Below are 25,481 nucleotides of genomic sequence, written 5' to 3'. Positions count from 1 at the left end.
TATTTCAGAATTCCTTTATTAGGCACAAGGTAAAAATATATACTCTTAACATCTAAAACCCGTAGTGTTGATGTAGGGTCCTGGACCCCAAGTGTGCCCAGGACAGGGCCTGGAACTATCCAGGAGGCCAAGGGACAGACCCTGCCTAATCCCATCCCCCAACTCTGGTGCTTGGGTCAGGGGGTCACTGGCCCCTCATTCCAAACCACTCTGAGTTAGATGAGGACCAGCCTCACAGTCTACTCTCTTGATCTTCCAGCCCAAGTCCTTGGCTCAGGCCTGGATAGGCATCCCTTGAACAGGAGGACAGAGCTAGTGGGAGCACAGTTCCCAGCACAGTCTGGGTGCTGGGGTCCTGAGTTACAAGAAAGAGGCCTGGAGCCTTTGGCACAGGGATGCTTCCATTTCTCTGAAAAGGTGCAAGATACAAAGGCAGCTGGATTGTTTGTGAAAGGGACTGTCCCATGTCAGACGTGCCCAGGCTTCTGCAAGAATGGATGCCAACACCTGCACCGCCTGTGCCTGGGGTGGACATGGACCTGTGTGCGTGGAAAGGGGTTGTCAACCTGTGAGCAGGAGTTTTGTCTCTGTCATTCACTGTGGTGTTCCCAGCACCCGGCACGGGGGTTGGCCCAGTGAGCACCTGACAAGGACTTGGCAAAGCATGAGTTCACGTGCACGGGTGGGCAGAACCACCAGGTGTGCATCCAGTGTGCTCCACACATGCCTCCTCTTTTCTCCCTCCCAGAAGGCACTTAAGGTTCAAAGAGGCAGGAGAGAGCTTGGAGATACCCCAAACTCAACCCACTATTTGCAGTTGAAACTCTAGCAGGGCGGGTTAGCCATAGAGACCTACGTCTCTTTCTCCCTCCTCCTCCACCTCCTCCAGTCCTGGCCCCTCCGGGACCACCTGGTCAGCCTCCCAGAGGTGGGATCGCGTTGGGGCTGGGGGGATCACATTCTCCCGCAGCCAGGGGTGCAGCAGGATGCCCGAGGCCGTGAGCCGCTCAGTGGGCTCCCGTCGGAGGAGGCAGCGGACCAGGCAGCGGGCGGGGGCCGAGAGGCCCTCAGGCAGGGCAAAGGCCCCTCGGCGGATCTTGCCAAAGAGCAAGATGGGCTCAGAGTCCTGGAAGGGGTAGTGGCCGGCCAGCATGGTGAAGAGCGCCACGCCCAGGCTCCAGACATCCGCCGCCTTGCCGGAGTAGGAAGCCCGGGAGCTGAGGATCTCAGGGCCCACGTAGGCTGGGCACGCGTGCTTGTCGCACAGGGAGTCGTCAGACCCGGTCAGCACACAGGCGTCCTCCAGGTTCTCCAGCACCACCTTTGTCCTGCAGCACGGGAAGGGACAGAGGGGTCAGCTAGTGGTGACCCCAACACCACCACCCCACACTGTTGCCCTTCATGGCATCCAGTTCCCAAGAGGCTGCTGGTATTTGGCAGACATGAGCCAGCCCTATGAGGCTGGATGATTGAGCCCATTTTACAGATGAGGAAGTCTAGCTCAGAAAGGTTAAGTCATTTCTCAAGGACACAGAGCCATTCAGTTTGAACTAGGACTCTGAGAGGAATACATTTCCCAACAATCTCTGGGGCAGGGAAGGGGGTTGCTGAGGGGGCTGAGGGCATCAAGCCTCTTTTAAACTCGATGCAAACTTAGAGTCTAGGCAGGCAACAAAATGAGAGAAATTCCTAAGAAGTGGGGACTGTCCCAAACATCCCAGCACAAATCCTGCCTTAAAAGGGCACCACTAACTACATTACAGTCAATACTTGGAGCATCCACTGTGTACCTGACCCTGAGCTAAGCTGTACCTAGGGCATCTCATTTCATTCTCACACAACTTATGAGGAGGAAGACTGTGTAGCCAGGGCACAGGGCTGGGATGTGCACCCTGGCTCTCCCCCGCCCAGAGCCAGCGCTGTGAACCACTCATGTACTTCCCATTCTTCCACAGGAGAAGCCAGAAATCATGTTTTAATGAAAAAAAATCCCAGTTTAAAAAAAGTTGGCAACTGATTTCAATTAAAAACAAATGAACAGGTATGTGAGGGGGAAAAAAAGGGTAGAGACCACCACCTGCAACATCTGCTTTAAATAATTGCCAGGGCGCTCTGGATCACCTTACCTTCCCATTGCTAGTAATCTTATTTATTCCAATGGCACCACTTCCTGGGTGCCTGTCTGAAAACTCTGACCAGTCTTGAGAATCACAGCGCAGGGAGTGGGTGGAGGTGTCAGCATTAATGGCCCATTTCCCAGATAAAAAAATCAAGGCTCAGGCAGGTGAAGCCATTGCTCGAGGCCAAAGAGCAAGTTAAAAGGTAGAATCAGAATTTGAACTCAGGTCTGCCTGACTCCACCCTCCCTCCTCTACCGATGGTGCTTCTCAAATCACAGCCTTGAAAAGAGAAGCATGCACTTTTCTCACTTCTGGGAGGTCTGGAGGTGTTGGACTCACCCAAAGTTCAAAATGATTTGAAGCTGTGTATTAGCTTAAAAATCATTGTAAAATTTATATTCTACTTACTGAAAGGGTATTCGTTTTGGTATAAACTGTAGAAGGAAAGAGAAAACCACCCTCAGGCAAACATCACTGGAATAACTGCTACAGGCAAAATGGATGGTGGCTGAAATTAGTGGGTAAAAGTTTGAGGAGAAACAGGATATTAACATGCATAGCCTCAAAGCACCTCATGGTACTTACTAATTACAAAGTATTGCTCAAGGTAATTATTCATTACAAAGGGTAAATTAGGAAACTTCCAGTGGAGAAACTTGGCCCAGGCCACCTTTACCAAAAACTGAGGTTAACTTCACAATAGCAGGTATCAGTATCCTGTATCTCCTGATAGGATGCGCTGAGAAGGCCCTATCGCTTCTAAGGTTTTTCGGCCCAAAATGCGTAACCCCAATCTAACCGGGACAAAGACATCCATTGGGTCCAAATCAAGGGGACTTCCCGGCGGCCACGCTCACCTCTCACGGTCAGTAAAGACGAAGCGCTGGAGCTTGAGGTCCCGCAGGACGAGCCCGTGCTGGTGGCAGTGCGCCAGGGTGGCGGCCATCTGGCGGAAGAGCGCGGCTGCCTCGGGCTCGGGCAGGCGGCGGCGCCGGCGCACCAGGCTGTGCATGTCCCCGTGCGGCCGCGGGAAGAAGGCGTACAGGTGCTGCGGGCCCACCAGGACCTCCGCCGGCCGGGCCACGTGCCCGTGGCGGGGCAGCCGCGAGTAGGGCTCCAGCACCGCCAGGGCCTCGCAGGCTGGGTACACCTGTGGGCAGAACACGGTGTGAGCTGGGGGAGGAGGGGGGTACCCCGTGGGGCCCAGGCCGGCCTTGGAGACGGTCACGGCCAATCCTGCACACACTCCTGTGTGCCGCACCCTGGGCCAAGCGCTTCAGTCCCATGTCTCAATGCTGAGGAAGCTGGAGGACCATGCCGCGAACATGTGGCAGAGCTGGGACCTGAATCCGTGCTCTCCATCATCTGTGCTCTTAACTGTTACCTTCTATGGCTTTAAACTTCAGCTGATTCAAAAATAGCAGGTAACCCAAGCCCAGCATCTTTCCTGACAACCTCACCACTCTCACCATGGGACCCACCTTCCTTCCTCCCCCACCTCCTATTCCAGCCATACTGAACTTTAGCTGCGTTTCCATAGCATCTCGGGTTCTTTCCCGCCTCAGGGCCTTTGCACTGCCTGTGCCTCCCACCTGGAAAACTTATCCCTTGGCCATCTCAATCATTCAGGTCACTTCCCTGGAGTCCCTTCTGGGCTACACTTCCTAAAATGGGTGCCCCCTTCCAAAATATTCTATATTTCAGCATCCTTCTTAATTTCTTTGCAATGCTTATCAGAATTTGTAAATATCTAGTTTTTTGGCCTTTCACTGTCTCATGCATTTGACTGTGGGCACCAGGAGGGCAGGGACCATGGCTGTCAGTCAAGTTAGTTCCCCAGTGGCTGGCATAGGCCAGCATTCAATGCCTGCTTGAGGAATGAAGGAAAGGGTGGGTGGGCAGTAAGTCCTTTAGAATGAATGGTGCTGGGGCTTTACTGACATTAGATGGAAACTTCACCATAGTCCTGAAAGGATGTTCAGAGGAAGGTGACTTGGAAGCCACATAGCTCATCAGTGGCAGAGCTGGTCTACTCTCTTTGGTTTATCTGCCTTTAAACCCTTTGCGCACAAAGAATAAAAACAAATCTCAATCATACAGAAAATAAAAACAGATAAATAAAGCATATACATATTTAATCCGTGAAAAAAAAAAATAAGCATATGTCTTAAAACAAAACAACAGTTGGGGTGGCTTGGAGGAAATAATCCAAAAACAGAGACTTTCAAAAAAGTCAGGGCAAGCACGTTCCTGCCTCTGAGAATCTGCACTTGCTTTTCCTGCCACCTGCATGCTCTCCTCTAGGTACCCACAGGGCTGGCTCCCCTGATTCAAGTCACTTTTCAAAGTCACCTTCTCACAAAGTTCTTTCTGGACCTCCAACTAAGATCACCTGCACCACCTCCCCTCCCCAATCCCCTCGCTCCCAGCTTCTAGGTTTTTCTCCATAGCAGTTAGGATCACCTGACATATATTTGGCTTATTCACGCCCAGAGTGAACTGTGGGGGCAGAACTTGGTCTACTTTTGAGGCACAGCATGGTGCATGGCACGTACAGGGGCTTGCTGAAGATTGGTTGAGTTAATGAATAAGACAATAGTCTATAAAGACAGGATGCTGATCTTTCTATGCACTGAGAAGCCTAGACAATGTGGAAATGGCAGGTCAACCCCCACAGTTCATTCTGGGCGGAGGCACAAGCACATCCCAGTAGATTTTCCTAAATGATCCTGAATAACTGGGGCCATGTGGAAGCGTGGCGTTTCTGGCCCCACTTGCTTCCGTCATTCCTCTCAGCATGGACTTCCTTCCCCAGGGGAAACAGAGAAAACCTGTGATGCTATAGGAAGGGGACCCAGAGTTTGGGGTTTCCTTTGAGCACCTGGAGTAGCCCTGGGGACCTGTGTCAGGCAGCCCGGGGCCAGGTAAATCTGGTGTCCAGAGCTGTCCCCCTGCCCACTGCTCCCCCATCAGAAGGGGCTGATGCATTTCCAAGGAGACCCAGCCCCACTTCTGCTCCTCCCTATGTACCTGGGTCTCCCCCATCTGCCTTCCCCCTGCCCACCAGAGCCAGCCTGCCCTGCCTGTGTCTGAACCACCTGTCATAGCACGTGGCATGTGGCTCTGGGCCCAACCTGCCCAAGCGCAGTCTCAGCTCTGACACCTCCTGGCTCTGTGACGCGGAGAGTAGCCACAGCTTTCGGAGCCTCAGAGCCTCAGCGCCTGTCCTCTAGCTAAAAAATGGGCCCAATGAGAATCACTGCCTCAAAGATTGTGTGAAAATTAGAGGAGATTATGCAGACCAAACAATCAATGCAATGGTACTACATGCAAATACCAACTATTACGCTTTCTCATCTCTGTCCTTGTGGGCTGTGACCTGGTGGTGTCCTGAATGGGTCACTTGGCCTTTCCTGTTTCCTGGATTTGGCCAAGAACCCTGATTTCTGTCAGGAACACTGGACCTTGCCCTAGGATCCAGGCCCAGTGCCATGCGGCTTCATGCCTGGCCCTTCTCCTCTCCCTCAGTCTTCCCATCTGTAAAATGGCCACCAGTGGGCCAATGACCTCCGGGGTCCTAGGAGTTCTGATGTCTACCATATCGCATCCTTCCCTTGTGCAAATATCTTCAGGGGCTCCCCTAGCCCAGCGAGGGGCTCCTTCCTAACGCTTTCACCACCAGTGGCTGCCAGCACTCATCTTCTGGCCCTGTCTGCACACTCTGTCCACTCTGGCCATGATGAAGTCCTTTTAATTCTCTGAAGGGTTGCATTCTCACTCCTCTAGGCCTCTGCGCAGCTGCTTCGCCTGCTGGAATTCCCTTCTCCCCCTTCTTCCTGGCTAACTCCTACTCAGCCTTTTCCGACTCTGCCTTCCAATATAATAGAGGCTTCTCTGTGCTCTCATGGCCCCTAAAATCAACCCTAGCAACATCTCTCACACTGTGGGCCTAAGCTGTGGATTCTCCCAGGGTTGGGACCATCTGGTTTATCTCTCTGGTTTCAGCCTGGCCTGGGGCTTGACAGAGAGCTGGGGACTCATTGGCCACTTGCCCAATAAAAACAGAACTGAATTAATATAAGGACCCTTTAGCCCTGGCAATCCTATGGAGCCAAGGCCCTTCCCCAGCTCCCTGTGGTGCTTGGGGACAGTGGCCCCTGGGGCACGTACCTTGCAAATGTACTCAGTGCTGGTGGGGCAGTGCAGGGCCCGGTAGGTCCGGCTGCCCTCCTCAGGCTCCAGAAGAACATAGGGTCCAAGCCTAGAGGCAGCAGTCACAGCAGGGGCACAGACTGGAGCACGGGGTGGGCTCGGGGGCAGGGGGCAGGGCGGCAGCCTGGGCTGGGGCCCACTTAGGGCTTGCTTCCGGGTGGGACGCTCAGTGTCTAGGTCATCATCCGAGTCCAGCTGCTTCTTCCGGGAGGGGACACCCTTAGGAACAGCCAGAGGGGTGGCTCGCATCTAGAAAGAAGGGGAGAGAGGCACTAAAGTCAAGCTGCTTGGTGACCCCTCTCTTCCTCTGCTGGTGGGAAGATACACTGCACAGCCTTTATGAAGGGTGAGTTCGTGGTGTGCATTGAATGGACAAACACACATACCCTTGACTGGGTTTCCCATTTCAACTAAAATGCTCGTCAAAAAATTAAATACGTGAAAGGCTGTTTATCAAAGCCTTCTGTCTAACAGTAAAAAGCAGGAAATACCCCCAAATGTCCAGCAGTAAGAGGCTGCTTAAAACACCATGGTAGAGGGGGGAGGGTATATAGCTCAGTGGTAGAGTGTGTACTTAGCATGCACGAGGTCCTGGGTTCAATCCCCAGTGCCTCCGTTAAAATAAATAAATAAACCTAATTACCCCCCCCAAAAAAGACAAAACAAAACAAACAAAAAAACCTATCACAGTGAGCCACACAGTGGAATACTATGCATCTCTGAAAAAAGACCAGGAAACTCTCTACGTACTGATGCAATGATGTAGATTACAAGGTTATCCCTGCAGCCCGTATGATAGAAACAGTTGAAGGTCCATCATGAGTGAACTGGTTAGATACACTCTATTTCATCTATACATAGAACAGTTGTAGCCATTTGAAAGATTAAAAGAGAAAATTCTTTATGTGCTAATTGGAAAGATCTCCAGAGTGAACTGTTAAATGACCAAAAAAAAAAGTAAAGTGCAGAAAGGGACTTGATGATTGGTGAGAGGGAGGAGGAGTGATTTTGCACTATATCTGCTGAGTGCTGTAGTATCAGCAGCTATTACCTATGAAAAAAGAAATACACTTTATCTGTTTTGAAATACTCAATACATGAATGTAGAATCTTTATTTTAAATTATTGAAATTGAAAATTCCCTTGCCTCCCTGCCAAATGCCTACCTTCTTGGAGTGTCCCAGGAGGCCAGAAGCTACTGTGGACAATTTAGTCTGGGTCCTTCCAGACCTCTTCCTGTGCACTTACACACCTATAGATACAGACGTGGAGATAACATCATATTACACGTTGGTGGGGTTTTTTACATAAAAGAGATCATCTTGGGTATATTGTTCAGTAGCTTGCTTTGTTCACTTGACAGTACATATATTCATTCCAGAACATACATTTGTGTGTACATTCAATATACACTTCATTCACTCATCATCCTTCATCATCCGTACTCCTCTCCCTCCTTCCCTCCCTTTCATAGGTCTCTCTGGGACCCATCTGCCCACCCATCCAGGCTCCAGATGAGGGACAAGGAGGCTCAGGTATGAGGTGTTAAGAGGGAGACAGACTTCAGCATAATTAAAGAACTTCCTGACAGTCCCTGGCAGGATTAAGGGGAAATATCACTCAGAATCAGTTCTCAGACTAAGGCCCACCTCCCCAATCACGCTGCTTTCAAATGCATGGGCTGCCTTAGGAGGGAGGGAGCCCCCACTGAGAGTGAAAGGCCATAGCCCCATCTTGGTAAGAATGCAGTAGAGGGGGGCTGTAGTCAGATATTCCCGGGATCTAATCCTGGCTCAGACCTTCCTGGCTGGATAGTCCTAGGCAAGTTCTTCAAAATTCCTGAGCCTCAATTCCCTCATCTGTAAATGATGCAAAGCCCATAGGATTTTTTGGGATAATGAAATTAAAATACAAATGAAGTAACATGGCCCTGTTGCAGGGTAGGTGTCAGGAAATAGTCACTGCTGTTGGTCCGTTACTCCTCCTCCTCCTCCTCTTTCTTCTTCTTCTACACAGCTGAAGTCTCAGAAACCTCCCAGGGATGAAGCTAGGATGATACTCCTTACCGCACTGGCTGTTCTGAGAGTACAGCAAGACGATCCCTGGCTGTATGGGTGCTTTGTACCCTGCAAAGTCCCGAGACTCGCTGGACCACATGGCCACATCAGCACCCCAGGATGCTTTGGCCCTATCCAGAGCTCAGAGTCTGGTGGGGCCTGGGATAAGCTCCACTGGACGGATGGGGTAATGGAGTCTATAGATTAGCAAGGGAATTTGCAGGCCACACTGCAGAACTAGTCACTGTGGTAGGATGGAGGCAGCCCCTAATATCCGTTCCCCGACACTCCCCGAGGAATAAGGGCGGGTCATACCAAACACACCTACTCTCACAACCCAGGGCAGACAGGTGTACACACACCCCTCAGATACACTCTGTCCAAGATAGCCAGCCAAGGCACACAGGCAGGGCAGAGAGGGGCACACATATTATTAAGCGACACACACCTCTGCCTTCCGCTAGCAAGCGTGCACGCACACGCACACACACACAGAGCTCTCCCAACGGTTATACTCAGAACTGCAGGACGGATAGCAACAAAGCCACACGCTACGTCTGACCCCGCAACCCGCAACCGCGAAGGCAGTGGGCGGCCCCGCCCCGCCCTCAGTAACAGCAAGACAGCTTCTCCCGTGGGCGCGGAATCCCCGGGCAGAAGGTTTAGTGGAAACATAGGGAAGGCGGGGGCGAGGGGCGGGTACTGGGAAGGGGCTGACCTGGGACCTCGGCCCCACACCCCAGAGTCAGCAGGTACCACGCACATAGTCTGCAGGAACAGAAGATGCGAGCCCCCTATAGCGTGGGAACCGGTGGCCGACGGGCCCAGCATACACCTGCCAGCGGCCTCGCTCCGGCTTCCCAGCTGCCCCTGACCCCGCACCTGCCGGGCCCGCGGGCACCCAGCCTGTCCCTGCCGCGTCCCCGCACGGCCAGCACCTGCCGCCCGGTGCCCAGTCCTCCGCACAGCTCGCACGGTACCCGGAGACATAGCTCCATCCGGACCCCAGTGATCCACGCAGGTCCCCGAAGATCCGCACAGACAAAGCCCCAAGCCCTCAGTTCCCCCTCAGACCTCCCCGCACCCAGCTAAACTACTCCCCGGCCCGCCCCACACTCACACCAACGCGGACACCGCACACCCTGTCCAGGCAGTCCCCGCTTCCTCTGCCCCAGGGACACGCTGCTACGCCCCGCTGGTGGGCACCCTCGCGCCCGCCAGAGTCGGCCACACTCGGCTACCCCATGCCCTGCCTGGCCGCGTCACCTGGACACGTCGGGAGGGAACACTCAACCCAGGTCGCTCCCCAGACGGCGAGTTTTGTTAAAAGGGGTGTGTGTGTGAGAGAGAGAGAGAGGGGGGTGGCGGGGTGGGGGGGTGGGGGAGAGAGATACGCAGCAACCACAGCCGCCCGGAGGCTCCCGGCCGCCCTGCCGCCTCCCGCCCCCGCCGGATACCTTGCCCCGCGCACGGCGGGCTCCTGACGCCGCCCGAGTTCAGAGTCGCTGGTCACCCTCAGGTGGCCCGGGCCGCTCCGCCGCGGCTGAACGCGGCTCCGGGGGTAGCTCTGGCCCAGGATCCCAGCAGCCGGACGCGCGCGGAGCCGTCGCCGCTTCCGCCACGAGTGTCTCGGGAATGCCGGGCGCCGGGCTCCAGCTCCGGCCCGGGTGATGTAAACGTGAGCTAATCAGCCGCCGCCTGATGCCCTCAGGCCGGGGATTGCACCATCCCTGCGCCCCGCCCCTCGGGGTCACCGCCCGAGCGCGCCCCGCCCCTCCTGTGCGGTCCGCGCGCTGCTCCGGCACCCCTTGCCTCACCCGCCCTCTAGGTGTGTCTGGTCCCCCTCCCGCCTCGCGCCCGAAGATTGAATGCAGACACAAGCCACTGGCTTTCACTATCACCTTAGAAAAAGCATTTTGCTTTTCTGAGCCTCAGTTTTCCCATCTGTGAAACAGAAGAACGTTAATTCTTTCTCAGGAGGGCGCTAGGGAGAAAAAGCGAACCGTGACAGTTTCCTGGGTGCTTCCCCGTTTATAAAGCACTTTCTCCTACTATTACTTTATTAAACCTTTAGGAGAACCCTGGGCAGGCAGGAAGCTCCATTCTGCCTATTGTACAAAGGGGCAGCCCGAGGCCCAGCTGTGGGAAAGTAACCAGGAGCTTTTCAAAGACCACAGACCTAGGAGATGACTCTGGGCTCAATAGAACCATTGTGGTGCCCTGGGGAGGCCTGGGGTCTGGTGGGCTTCACAGCATTCATTAGATAGAGGCAGTGCAGCCTGGTAGTTAAGAGCAATCACCTAGGAACCAGCCTACCTAAAAGTGCCCTGACCCTAACTCTGCCCAGACCCACAGTGTCCAGACCCACTGTGCTACTTCAGGAAATAAATTAAATAAGCTAACACACCTTAAATACTTAGGACTGTGTGGCACATCATAGATACTCAGTAAATAGAGTGGAAAAAATGGAGGCTCAGAGAGCGACTGTAACACGACTTGCGGCCCCAGGCCTGGGAGGCCCTGGTGAAACATCCCTGTGCAGTCCCAGGGGTCCAATCCCTTTTAGGCCTTGGTGTTTGAATTCACCAGTGTCAAAAAATAACTCCTCCAGGCAGAGGTTGATGGGAGGGAGGTGGTGTCACCTTTGTTTCCCCGGTTGCAGAACCTCAGGGACTAGATCACCTGCATCTCAGAGCCTTCAGGGCACACCAGGGGATTCTAGGATCTTATTTAACCCTGGAGACTTCCCTTCTGGGGAGGGATGAATGAACTCATTTACTACACCAGGACCTAGATAGACTGTAAGGGGCAAGGAAAGTCAGGGATGCTGTTTTCTCAGCACCGCTCTGAAGCCAGACTGTGCTGGGTTTGCTCATACATTCCTAACTTTGTTCCATGCTGTGTCAGACCCTGTTCTAAATGCTGGGTACTCCGCGGTTACAAGAGTGACTCATTCTGGCCCTCATGGACTTTATGAATCAGTGGAAAGACAAACCATTATCAAGAAAATAAAATCAAAAAAAAAAAAAAAAAGAAACTCAGAGGGACAGTAGAGCTCAGTGGTAGAGCACATGCTTAGCATGCATGACGTCCTGGGTTTGATTCCCAGTACCTCCGTCAAATAAATAAATAAATAAACCTAATAACGCCCCCCCAAAAAAAAACAAAAAAAATTTTTTTAAAGAAAAGAAAATCAATAAGCCAGGATCATTTAAAACAGATTATAAGTGTCATGTATTTTCTTTTTTTTAAACCATAGATCAAAATTTTTTATTTTATTTTTTTAAATCTTTTTTATTGAGTTACAGTCATTTTACAATGTTGTGTCAAATTCCAGTGTACAGCACAATTTTTCAGTTATACATGAACATACATATATTCATAGTCACTTTTTTTTCCGCTGTGAGCTACCAAAAGATCTTGTATATATTTCCCTGTGCTATATCGTACAATCTGGTTTATCTATTCTACATATGCCTGTCAGTATCTACACATTTTGAACTCCCAGTCTATCCCTTCCCACCTCCTCCCTGGCAACCACAAGTTTGTATTCTATGTCTATGAGTCTGTTTATGTATTCTCTTGAATACATAGCATAGACTTGTTCTCTATTAGATATGACTGAAGGGTGGCTATTTTCAGCAGGGCATATCAGGAAGGTGATATTTAAAATAAGAACTTAAGGAAGAGGAGGGTTGAGAAGGACAAAGTTGTGAGGGGAGACAGAGGGGAAAGTAAGTGCAAAGGTGTTGGGGCACTTAAGGGACTGTGAAATTGGCAATGTCACTTCTATTCTATAGATGAGTCAAGGTGAGGGGCTTACCTAAGACCACTCGGCTTGTTACAAGAGGCAGATTTCAGATATGAGCCTGGGACAGCAGACTCCAGCACCCACATTGTACATTTCACAATTTTTGCAACCCAGCAGCCTCTTCCAGGACTCTTGTGGGTACAGTCACTGGAAATTCATCTGAGGCATGTACCCCAGGTTTTGGGACATTATCGCAGTTAGGGGTATCAAATCCCAATTCTCCAGGCCAGCACTTTTCAGTAGAACATGGCGTGAGCCAAATATGTAGTTTAAAACTTCTAGTTATGCATTAAAGAAAAATAAAAAGAAACAGGTGAAATTAATTTTAATAATATATTCTATTTAATCCAATGTATCTAGCATATTATCATTTCAACAGAGAGTAAAAAAATTGTTAACGAGATAACCTAAATTGTTTCTCATACTAATGTCTGCAAAATCTGGCATATATTTTACACTTAATTTGGACACAAAATAGCATGAAGGCTAAATTGTCAGTGGTTGAAGTAAAATGTCCTAACAAAACAATGAAGTTGCGATTAATGGAGAAAATGTTTCCCCTGCTAAAATTAAAATTCGATAAAGTGAAAATTCACTTCTTCAGTCACCCTATCAAGTGGTCAGTAGCCCCCTGCAGAAATGGCTACCATACTGAGCAGCACTGCCTCAGACCAAGAATCCCTGGCACAGGGTCCTGGGATTATAGCAAAGAAGGGAAGAGCCTGTTGGGTCTACAACATTTTTAAAAATGAGCTAATTGAAAGAAAAACATTATGGAATATAATAATACAGGTGGGTAAATGGATCTGGGCCAATCAATTTGGGAAAGGCGATGAGTGATTCAAGAGTTGCAACTCCGGGCCTGTGCTCTTCTTGGGGAGCGTTTATTAGACACTGGGCACCTCCCCCTTCTTTGGGGTTTCCCGGAGGCTTTGCAGAAATCCCTCAGCATCCCAACGTGGCTCAGGCTGGGCCCTAGGACAGGGAGGAAGGCCAATGCCTGGCCACAGCATCAGCCCATTGGTGGCCCAGTGGCAGCCATGACCATGCTGGGTGATCCAGTTCTGCCCTGTGGGCCTGGGTTTTCTTCACAAAGAATGTGATCTTGTGCCCATGGACCCAGCAGGGACCTGTGTGGGTGCTTCTCTTACATCATCTTACTGCCTCCACAAACTTCCCTACCAAGTTGCTGTTTTCATCCCTGGAGGCAGATGAGGAAATTGGGGCTTAGAAAGGTGACATCACTGGTCTAAGGCGGGGCAGAGGAGCAGTGAGATTTGAGCCAAGTCTGGCTGGAAGCCCGGATGGTCTTTGTCCACTGCCTTACATGGCCTCCCTAGACTGTCCTTGTTGGATGACACTTAGCTACTCTGAGACCCCGAGCCCTCATCTATAAATGGAATTGAGAATAGTATCCTCCTGATAGGGCTATTGAACTGCTTATTGTTATTGGCATAATCGTTAAATGAGAGGTTCCATGAGTTAATTACAAGTAAAGAGCTGAGAAGATTCCCTGGCACATGGTAAGCACTTGATGATAAGTGACTAATATTATTCCCATGGGGCCCAGGCTGCCACTCCTGCCTCTTAACACCCATCCCAAGAGTTGAAGGAGAGGTGGGGACATTTTCTGAGCATCATCCATGTGCCGTGCCTGGGCCATGCCCTCCATCTGTTTTCCCATGTAATCCTGACCTCAACCATGTAAGCTAAGAGTGAATTTATGCTCATTTTATAAGTGAGAGAAGCAAGTGTCAGAGAGGGAAGTAACCTGCCCAGGATCATACAGTGAGCCAGGTGGGGTTGAACCCAGGTCTGTATGGCTTCCCAAGCCCATGTCTGTTCACTATTTCAGGAGCCTCAGCAAGACTGATCCAAAGTTCCTGGGGAAACCCCATGCCTTGCTCAAGTGTAAGGGGTCCCAATCCTAACCTGTGGTGGGAGGAGCTGGAGACCCAGTAAAAAAGCTGATTTCTGGCTCTAACCTTGCCTCTGACAGTTGTATGACCTTGGGCAGCCACCAGTTCCCGTCCTGGCTCAGCCGGACAATTGCTGTTCTGTGTGTGTTGGGGGTGGGGCCTCTGAACTTCCAGGGATCCCGAGCCTCTCCTTCACCTTCCAGTGGAGGGCAGTAAGGAGGGAGCTCCAGACCTTCCCTCTTAATACCCGACTCACTGCTGAGTTGCTGAGTCATCTGGTCCCTGCCCGCCTTCCTTCTGGCCTGCCTCCTGCCGGTCCTGAAGCCACCAGGGCCTAGGAAGGAAAGGGATTATGTGTGTTCAATCCAGGCCACTGCCTGGCCCTTCCCTTTCTGAGAAAAACTTGCAGGGTGTGGGATGGAGGGTGCCGAGGTATTCAGCCAGCAACCAGTTGCATCAGAAGGCCTTGCGCAAGGCATCCTCCTGGGTCGGGCTCAGAGCTCTGCCCCGTGGCCCTACCCCCATTGCACTCCACTCCCACCCTGAGTCCTAGGGTGCCAGAGTGAGGATGTTTAGGCCTTGTTGGGGCCAGGCCCGGCCCCAGGGGCGTGACCTGGGCAGGGCCAGAGGATGGAGGGGAGGATTTGGGGCAGGCACTGCTCATCTGTCTGGGTGATAGAACTGATAGCATGTTAGGCTGGAAGATGCTCCTGAACCAGTTCAGGCCAACACACCCACCCTCTCCCTGGAGAAAGCAGAGACTAAGCCGGTGCCCAGGACAGTGACTGAGCCTATTCCCTGACTCTGGACTCTACTGAACCTTGACCTGAAACCTTAGATGTAGCCTGAGCCCTGATCGCTGCCCCCCAGCCATGGCCAAATTCTGACCATTGTCCCACGCTGAGCGACTTGGTCACTGACTGGGCTCCCGCTTTCTCCAATCCTGACTCCTGACCTAAATTCCAATTCCAGCTCCCGACTGAGTTTAGTCCTGCAGACAGACTTAGCTCTAATCCATTACCCTTGACCCCAACACCCAGAGAAGCCTCAACTCTCAACTCAAGCCTGGTCAGAGACACTCTTCTGAGAATCAAGAGACTCGTGCCCAGGCCCAGGCATCAAGAGCTGGCACCTGCTGGCCTCCCTTCTGGTCGTTCCCCACTCCCAGGTTGAGGATGGTTAAAGGAGCTACATTGAACTGGGGGCCCTGTGGAACTGCCCTCTGATTAGCCCAAGACTGTGACTCAGCAGGATGGGGCTGGATGTGGAGTCAGGCCAGAGCCACTGGTGATGGGCCGGGGCAGGTGCTGAGTCAGTGTGGGGAGAGAGGACAGTGTCTCTGAAGTTAGAGATATGGATGGGGTAGGGAGGCCCTGAGTCTGGCCATGGATGGTGCATGTGGCCGGCCAGGACCATTAAGATAAAGCAGCCCAGCTCAAGTCCTGTCTGCCTTCATTCTCCCCATTTATTGCCTATTTTTCCATCACTCATTCATATTATTCTCTCTCAGAGCATCCTGTCCTTTCCTCCATAATGTGTATTATAATTTGGAATTACATATGCATTTAATTACATATAATTATTACATAGTGATAATATAAAATATTAATTATTAATACTGATATATAATTAATTATTACTATTAATATATAATTATGTATCTATCCTCCACTAAGCTGTAAGCTCCCTTAGGGCAGGCATCTGCTGGTTTGACTCACCAGAGTATCTTCAGCACCTGGTATAGTGCCTGGCACAGAGTAAATGCTCAGGAAATAGTAGCTGAATGAATTAAATCCCTCCACCTATTTATTCATCCCTTATCCATCCGTTTACCATTCACTTGTAACTCATTCCCCACCATCTCTCCATTCAACTTTCTCCTGCCATCTCTATGTTCTTCCATCTGCCCCCTATTCAACCATCATCCATCCCTCCATCCAGCACATATCTATCTTTCTAAGCATCAATCAAACCATTTATGTATTTATTCATTCCTTCAACAAATATTTACTGAGTAGCTATTACTTGCCAGGCACAGTTCTAAAGGCTGGGCCTACTGATGTGAAAATAACACATATATATCTGCTGTAGCAGATGATGTCATGACAAAAGCAGTGCTTACAGCCTAGTAGAAAGAAAATATGTGAGAAATAATTAACATAAGAAATACTTAAAGTATAGGGCATGGTCAAGGGTGAAAAGTAAAAGAATGGGGCAAGAGGATCAGGAGGGCAGGGTGGAGGCAGGCAGTGGGTAGGGTGGTCCAGTGGATGCCAGGAGACCCTCTGGAGGGCACATTGTTCAGCCCAGGGGAACGACTTGTACAGAGGCTCCTAGGGGAAACCTGACTGGTGTGCTGGCGAAGGAGGTGGGCTGGAGGGGAGCAAGGGAGGGAAGGAGGTGGTTTATGAGTTTAGAGAGGTAAATAGGGGTTCAGACCATCTAGAGCTTTGGAGGCCTTTGAAAAGACTGAGGAGAAAGCAGCCGATGTTGAAATAATTCTGTTGAGAAACTCCAGTGGCTCAGAGCAGGGCAGTGGCTCTGCAGGTGGTGAGATGTGATTGGACTTTGAGTTTATTTTAAAGGTGGAACCAACAGGCTTGCTGATGGTTCAGATGTGGAGTGTGAGGGGAAGAGGGATTCAAGGATGCCTCCAAGCTTTCTTGACCTTGACAACTACCAGTATGGAGCTGCCATCCAGTGAGATGAGCAAGGTGTTTGAGGGAAGACCAGAGGTCCGCTTTGGTTGTGATGACTCTGAGGTATCTTTTAGACATTGTAGAAGAGACACTGGGTTGACAATTGGATGGATGCACTGGAGTTCAGTGGAGTGGGCTGGGCTGAAGGTATAGATCTGGAGTCCTGGCTTGAGACTGGATGAGAGCAGCAGGGACTGGGTCTTGGATCACTCCAACAGGGAGAAGCAAAGGAGTGACCCCTGAGGAGGAGGACAGCCAGGAGAGCATCGAGGCCTGGATGCCAAGTGAAGAGAGAAGGTGTATCAAGAGCAGAGAGTGTTCAACTGTGTCAAAAGCTGTTGATCAGTTAAGAAGATGAAGACTGAGAATTGAGCATTGGATTTGGCAACTTGGTGACCCTGACCAGAGCGGTTTCAATGGGAGTGTAGTGAGGTGGGCAGGTAGAAGAATGATCAAAATAGTAAGAGAGGAGAGGAATTAGAGACAGTGAATAAGACAGTTTTTTCAAAGAGGAGTAAAAAAAAAAAAAAAAAGGATGGTAACTGGGAGGCTTGAAGGATTCAATGAAGGCTTTTGTCTTAAAGATCCATCCATCTACCTTTCATCTATGAATCCATCCAACCACCATCTACCATCTACCTGTCCATCCACCATTACTGTGCATCTGCCCAAACATCTGTTTCTTTTTTAATTAAAAAATATTTAAATTGAAGTATAGTTGGTTTACGGTGTTGTGTTAATCTCTGGTGCATAGCATAGTGATTCAGTTACACATATATGCATATATTCCTTTTCATATTCTTCTTCATTATAGGCTACCCAAGCATCCATTCTTCATTCACAAGCTGAATGCCTACAGGGTACCAACTCCCATGCCAGGCACTGGGCTGCGGAGTGGAGGGAAAGAAACGGAGAACCCAGAATCTGGCACTTGGTAGCTACTCAGTTTAAGTGAATTGAATGAATTGAGAGCAGGAAGGCATGATGCCTAGCATCCAGGTGCTGGGTCTAGCAGGAGGACCTGGAATGCCAGAGCTGTGGGCATTGTCTGGGTGACACCTGGTACAAACCAGAGAGGGTAAGTGTCTTGCCTGAGGTCACCCAGTGGGTCAGGAATGGAGCCAGGATTCATACCTGGACCTCTTATCTTGGCAGGCAGGTTTTTTTCTCTTCCAGGATGTTCTGTCCAGGGGGACAGAATTTAAGCAGGAGCAGGAGATGTGTGAGAACATGGCATTTTCTAGAAGGCAGATTTGAAAATATTTTTATTTATTTATATTTTGGCTCAAAATTCAAAAGGTGCAGGGAGTCATACTTGAAAAGTCTCCCTCCCATTCCTGTTTCCAGGCCCCTAGTTCGTCTTTAAGGAGGCAACCAATTTTCTTATGTTTCCTTTAAGATGTAAGTTGTAACTATTTTCCCCTTTTACTCAGATGGGGCAGACCCTCAGGTGGCTTTTTTCCTTCCCATTTAACAATTTGTTTTGAGGATTATTCCACGTCAGTTCAGAGAGATCTTCCTGATTTTTTTTTTTACAGCTTTGTAATATTCCATTGTGGGGATGGACTGGCTTATTGAAACCATCCTTTGTGGATGAACATTTTATTACTTCCAGTCTTTTGCTGTAACAAACAATGCTGTGATGTTCGTACACAGGGAAGTGGAGAGAAACTCTGAGCTAATTTCCTAGAAGCAGAATTGCTAAGTCAAAAGTTGGTGCATTTGTGCTTTTAATGGAAATTTCTGGACGATCCTCCACCAAGATTGTACCAAGCTACCTCTGGCTGCAGAGCATGTGAGAGCCTGTTTCCCCAGAACTTGGACACCCCAGGGTGTTATCGAAGCTTTTGATCTTTACCAGTCCGATTTGGAAAAACAAAAGTGTCTTCATGCAGCTTTCATGTTTCTCTTCTTCTGAGGGATGACTTGCCACGTTTTCACAGCCAAGGAGGCAGCAGATGTGGAAGAAGAACTTCTCAAGGTTGGTGTGACCCTGGCTGTCTTGGTGGGCAGTGAGCGCCCCTTCACAGGAGTTGACTCAGGGGAAGTAAGAGGAAGCCAGCTGGTTGGTCTGGCAGGGGCTGTGCTTCTGAGAACAGTTTCAACTTCCTCTGCTTCCTCTGGTCTCAGCTCCCTGCCTCCTTCCACATGTGCCCCTTGGGGTCTCTCATCCCTCCCATCTTTGCACCCCCACAGGCCACGCCAGAGTTTCCACCCTCTTCCTTAGGGAGCCATTTCCCTCTGCCTGCCATTTAAGCTTTCCTTGGCCCAGAGCTTCTGGAGGGCTGGGCTACGGTGACATCCAGTCCTCCGACCTGGCCCCTCATGACACCAGGGAAAATGGTAGAATCTTAGGCTATCTCCATCAGTCTGGCACTTACTGACGGTCAAGCCCACACCCGTCCTGGTGGTTAAGAGCGCAGAGCGAGTGTGTGCCGATGGGCACACGTTGGCATACATGGCATGCATGTGTCTCTGTGGTAGCCCGGACAGACCTGGGCTGGAATCCCTGCTCAGCCTCTGAGGAGCTGTGTGATGTCGGGCGAGTCACTTGCCCTCTGCGAGCACAGGGTCTCGGGCCCCCCTCTGCTCCAGCCCCAATCCCTTTTTCCTAGTCCTTGAACAAACCAAAATTTTTCCTGCCTCAGGGCCTTCACCTTGGCTGTTCCATCTGCCACAAACTTTACCAACATTTTCCCCAGGCTACTCCTCCTCCTTCCGTCTCAGATCAAATGTCACCTCCTCAGTGAGGCCCTCCCTGACTACTCATGAAGCATGGTGCCCCTCCCTTGCCCCTGCAGTCTACCTCTAAGCCATGACTCTGTCTTGCTTTATTCATAGCACTTGTCAAGGTTTGAAATGATCTCTGTGTATTAAATTGCTATTGTCTGTCCTTCCTGCCCCTATTGGAAAGGAAGAACCTGAGAGTGGGGATGCTGCACCCTCATGTCTAGCACACAGCCGGGCACCTACTAGGTGTTCAGTTAATAATTGCTGGATGATGAATGCAAAGCGCTCAGCATAATGCCTGGCATGAAATAAAAGCTCAAAATTGCTGGTTATTTTATTATATAAATGCTAGGTAGGGCCTGTCATTATTATTTATAAAGAATAAATAACTCTGCTCAGCAATTCTTACATCGAGTATTTATTTGAGTTCCGTGTGATGCAGGGATGTGAGACCCAGTGGATGGTGCTGAGGAATGGACGACTTGCTGGGAAGACAAGGACCAAGGAAAAATAGTCACGTATTAAGATCATGATGCATTAAGTTATTCTAACAACAAGACTAGAAGTGGTTATTATCACCCTTGTTTTTAGGTTAGAAATGGAGGCTCAGAGATGCTGACATGCCTAAGGCCACCTAAGCACTTGGCATAGTGCCTGTGCCCAGAGTGGGGACTCAGTGCCCAAGGATCATTTGCACACCTGTCCAGGCCTCCCTGGTGTGTTTCTAGTGCCTGGGATGCAGGGCACGTGCCTGGGCTCACCTCTCACACAGGGCACTGGGGAGGTGGCTCTGGGCTGCATGTGTTCCTCCAGGGCTCCTGGTGGAGAGGTCCGCGCTGAGGGCCACCAGGAGGTCTCTCTGCTGGGAGGTCTTTAGCCCTGGGGTCCAGGATACGGGCTGATTGGAAGGAGCAGCTTTGATGTCAGGCAGGACAGGGCTAGGTGGAGGCCTGGGAAGGGAAGAAGGAGGAGGCTGTGCCACGTTGATGTGTGCGTGCACGGACACGGACACACACACACACACACACCCTTCTTACTCCCCCAGCATGTTGAGGACTGCTCACACTGGCTGAGCCACTCTGCACATCAAGGGTCCTCCCAGTTCCCTGGCCTGACTGACCTCATGTGAGTGCTCAGCTGTGCAAAGCAGGACTGTGTCCACCCTGTTCACCAGGCATCCCCAGTACCCAGCCCAGGGCAAGCCCAGAGGAGGCACTCAAGTTTTATGGGGATGATAAATTCACTCCCTTCCTCTTTCCATCTTTAATTTGTTACTCTTTACTTCTATTTTAAATTGGAGTATAGTTGATTTACAATGTTGTGTTAATTTCTGGTGTACAGCACAGTGGTTCAGTTACATATATATATGTATATATATATAGTCTTTTTCATATTATTTTTCATTATAAGCTATTACAAGGTATTGAATATAGTTTCCTGTGCTATATAGTGGGACCTTGTTTATCTATTTTACGTATAGTAGTTAGGATCTGCCAATCCCGAACTCCCAATTTATCCCTCTACCCTTCCCTTTCCTCCTTCACTCACTCATTCACTCACTCACTCAGGGACTCCAGGATGGTGCAGTGCTGCTCCTGCCCTCTCCCCTCCAACACACACAGCATGCATCTGCAAAGTACCCAAGAGATTCTAAGTCCTGGCAGCTCTTCTCCTGCCAAACCCAGTCCTGGACCCTGCCTGGTGCACACCCAGTGGACATCCTGTTTTCCTCCCTCTTCCTCCCTGCCCTGACCACATGTCCTAGGCCAGATGCTTATGAAACCCTGAGTTCTTCCATCACCAGGCTCCTGATGGCCTAATGCCCAGAGTTTGGCTTTCAGTCATGTGCTCTGGGGCTTGGCGAGGCGGAGACAGGAAGCTCACAGCCCTCAGTTGATACCAACCCAGGCTGGGACTTGGCGCTGGACTGGAGTCACTGTCGCATCACTGCACACACTCATGGAGCACACCTGTGAACAGACATGTGAGGACGTGGCCCGGAACAGAATGTGATGTGTCCAAGGTCACAGGGAATGTCAGTGTGGGAATCTGTTCACTCCTGAACACAACTGCACAACAGTAGAAATAGACTCACTGCCTAGTATCACAAGACCAGGGTGTGAATCCCAGCTATTTACTAGTTGTGTGACTTTGGACAAGCCACATCACTTCTCTGAGCCTTATCTTTACTTACTTACACATAGTAGATGCTCGATAGATGTGGCAGCTAAAAACATCATTGGCAGAGTCAATGCAAGTACACACTGAGTGTGTCAGTATGTCTGCAGAATGTCATCACAGTAACCTACATGCCTGTAAATATCAGCGTGCACCCACTCACGTAACGTGCTTATTCACGGATTTGTGTGTGGGTCCACCAGTATGGATGCATGTGTCTGTGAGGTCACTTGGGCTGACTGTTTTCTCCAACAATGCACGCCGTTCTAGGGGTGGTTTTCCAGAGGATTTTCTGAGTGCTCGTCATGCCAGGAATTGGCATTGATCTGGGTAGACGTGCAGATGCTTACCTGTGTCTGTGTGGACCTGTGAGGGGTTATGAGTACAACCTCTTCCCTTATCAGGTTGATTAGCTGGTAGAATCTGTGGGATTGGGTCATTTCTGCATCTGCGGATGCCAGTGTTACGGGGCATTCTGAAGCTGGGTTCAAATCTCACCCATGCAACCTTGGGGCAAGATGCTGCAACTTTCTGGGCCTAGGTTCCTTTTCTGGGAATTGGAGATAATGGCAACCACCTTATGGCGGTCTGAGGACCAAAGGAGCTAGTTTATGTGAGGTGGTGAGTGCAGAGCCGGGCACAGACGGGTGCGATGTGTGCTGCTCTCTGAAATATGACATGACCCTTTCCTTCACTTACAGCACTGGCTCCATTATTCTGCCATTGTCTGTCTACAGGATTATCCTGTCCTCTAGAGTGTGGGTCCCCGGAGGGCAGGACTATGTCGCAGTCCTCCCTAATTAGAACCTGCACATCGCTCCTCTTTCCTGACAACAGCTAGAATTTCTTGGGTGCCAGGTACAGCAGTGAGCTCCTTAAGTCTTCAAACAATCTTGAGAGATTGGTCTCCTTGTTGTCTCCAGTTTACAGACAAAGAAACTGAGCCTCGAGGTTAAGAAAATGCCCTGGATCACACAGTGAGCAGAACTGACCAAGGGTTTAGGGCACAAATGTTGCTGAACCCTCGGCTCATGGGCTCCCCACAGTGGACTCTCTCTGGCTCCACCTCCACTGACACCGCCGCGTCGATATGAATATCCTTTTGTTACTCTCTCTCATCCTGGGCGTCTCAGCTCCCTGCCCTGGCACAGCGCCCCCAGAGGTAGGCCGGGTCCCCAGGTCACCCCTTCTTCGATCCAGCTGGGGGCGAAGTGGAGGGGCTCATCTAAAACTGGGCTTGAGGATAACCTAGACCCGAGGTCAGCGGAGATGGGGGAGGGGATGCAAGACAGCAGGAGGGAGGGACAGCCTCTGGGTGGTGATGGGTTGGGCGCTCAGGCTCCGGGATAAAAAGGGGTGGACCTTGCCCATTAGCCCCCCTCCCTTTCCCAGGTCTCCCTGCCTCTGGTAGGAAAGGGAATGCAGGTTGGTGGAAACGGCTTCCCTCTACCCGAGTTTGAGCTGCCATCACCTTGGAGGAACACCTGAGGGCACCCTTGAGGCAGCTATGGGCTCTGTGTCTATTTAGTGCCGCCCTGTGCCCCTCGGGTCTCCAGGAGCCACTAAGACCTTGTATATTCCGGTGTTGTTGGGTGGAATGCCTTATAAATTTCAGTTAGGTCAACTTGGTTGATAGTGTTGTTCAAACCTTCCATACCGTTACTGATTTTCTGTCTACCTGTTTCATCACTTTTAGAACACAGTATAGACATCTATGCCATGGCCTGGAAACTCTCTCAGGGCAGTCAACTAAGGCAATTGTAGGACTCTGCTCATTGATTTATTTCCCAGTCCATTCTTTGGTTCTTCCAGGTGGGAGGATAACCTGATTCCTGTTACTTCATCTTGACCAAAACGATTGTATTTTTTTAACTTAAAAACAAATAGTTGTAGAATAATAGAAGAGTTGCAGAGACAGTACAGAGAGTTTCTACATAGCCTTTAGCTCTATTTCCTCACTCTCCTGCAATCGGTGACACTGTCTTTGTCTTTCTTGTCTTTTAGGACCTTGGCATTTTTGAAGAGTGCTTGTCAGATGTTTTGTAGCATGTCCTTCAATTTGGCTTTTCCCGTAATTGGGCTGAAGTTATGGATCTGGGGAAGAATACCATGCAGGCGAAGTGCACTTCTCAGCACATCTTTTCAGGGGTCCAAAAAGCAGCAAAACTTGTTCCTGGCAATGTTCATCTTGAGCATTTACTAAAGCTGGTGCCTGACCGATTTCTCCACTGTGAAACTGCTATTTTTCCCTATCCACATTCTATTTGTCAGAAAGCAAGTTGCCAAATCCAGCTCACACTCAAGGAAAGGGGAATTAAGCTTCCCTCTCTGGAGGGTGAAACAGCCAGGAACCTGTGGACACATGTTAACCCCCAACAGAAGGTAATCAACATTTGGAGAGGAGATACTTTGAGACTATGCAAATCCAGTTTCACCTTAAAGTTTCAGCCACTCGTTTTTGCATTCATAGGTGGGTTTCGCCTGCAGCAATTATTATTCTAGTGGGCTCAGGGCCATTTTTCTAAGTCTCTCAATCCTTCTGTATTTATTAATTAAAAATTCTTCTGCAAGGACAATTTGTCCCTTCTCCCCCATTTATTTAAGTATATTCCATCAATTATTATATAATTATATTATACCTATTATTATTATTACAACAATTTTTTGTTAATTATTTTAAAAAATGTAATACATTCACATGGTTCAAAATTTAAAATAGGCAAAAGAGCATGAGGTGCCAGAGGCCCTCGCACCCCTATCCAGCCAGCCAGTCCCCAGTGCCTCCCCCAAAGGCAACCAAAGCCAAGATTTTACACCTATACCAGCGACGTCCATAACTATTCTTCTTTTTACACAAACGATTTAAAAGTCATCATAGTGTTTTGCTCCTTGCACCTTTTCACCTAACAATATAACTTAGAGATCAGTTCAGATGAACATGAAAAGCACTTTCTTGTTCTTTTACACAGTGTCCCACGGTGTAAAATTTCCATGATTTATTAACTGATGCCCTAGCAATAAGCACTTGGGTTGTTTCCAAATGTTCTCTGTTACAAGGCTGCAGTGTTCCAACATGTAGAATTTAACCTACAGATATACCCACACAAGACAGAAGGGTCAAAAGGCACGTACTTCTGTTTTTAATGTTGCCAAGCTGCCTCCCTTGTAGGCTGCACCAGTTTACACCCCATATTAGTTTCCTAGGGCTTCTGGACAAGGTACTGCAAACTAGGTAGCTTAAAATAACAAAAACTTATTGTCTCACGGTTCAGGAGGCTAGAAGTCTGAAGGTGACAGGACTTGCCCATGGATTGAATTCAGGCTGTGAGGAAAGAGAGGCGTCAAGTATGACCCCAAGGCTTTGGCTGGAGCCACCATGCTCTGAGAGGTGGGCAACAGAGTTGAGGCAGAGTCTGGTGGGGGCTGGCGGGGGAGAGTTTGGGACAGTTGAGTGAGGTTTGGGAATAATTGTTCTCCCATCCGTAGGCTGTTGTTAATGAAGGTTAAATGACATCCTGTCTATAAGGCCCTGAGAACAGGGCCTGGCCTCTAGTGAGTGCGGCGGGGGTGGGGGGAGGTTACCTGTTCTTATTGTCCTGGAAAATATCCCACCTTTGGCTCCAGCTCTGGTTCTCAGAGCCCCCTCCTCACATCCCTCTTGGGGATGCGGCAGAAGTCTGTCAAAATGGCTGAGATATTTCTCATCTCATCGGTAAAATGAAGAGAATCATCCTTTTTCTCAAAACAAAACAAAA

At 49.9% G+C, this 25,481-nt stretch overlaps 1 protein-coding gene across 2 annotated transcripts; it reads right to left on the bottom strand.

Annotated features, from left to right (window-relative positions):
- TRIB3 (tribbles pseudokinase 3) lies at positions 1–10,116 on the bottom strand. 2 transcript variants are annotated; one of them, XM_031434030.2, is made up of 5 exons: positions 9,847–10,116; positions 7,499–7,584; positions 6,291–6,581; positions 2,978–3,270; positions 1–1,328 (listed from the first exon to the last, which is right to left on the bottom strand). In XM_031434030.2, the coding sequence occupies exons 3-5, from the start codon at positions 6,579–6,581 to the stop codon at positions 839–841; spliced, it is 1,074 nt and encodes a 357-aa protein (XP_031289890.1). In that variant the 5' UTR covers positions 7,499–7,584; positions 9,847–10,116; the 3' UTR covers positions 1–838. The 2 variants fall into 2 exon arrangements, with proteins under 2 accessions (XP_031289890.1, XP_064331870.1); XM_064475800.1 differs by lacking the exon at positions 9,847–10,116 and having other exon boundaries at positions 7,499–7,868.
- Positions 10,117–25,481: the final 15,365 nt, after the last annotated feature.

Source organism: Camelus dromedarius, chromosome 18, assembly GCF_036321535.1.
Source record: "Camelus dromedarius isolate mCamDro1 chromosome 18, mCamDro1.pat, whole genome shotgun sequence".
In the NCBI taxonomy this organism is placed as follows: Eukaryota; Metazoa; Chordata; class Mammalia; order Artiodactyla; family Camelidae; genus Camelus; species Camelus dromedarius.
The sequence above is the reverse complement of the archived record's forward strand: the minus strand, read 5'-3'. Positions and strand labels throughout refer to the sequence as shown.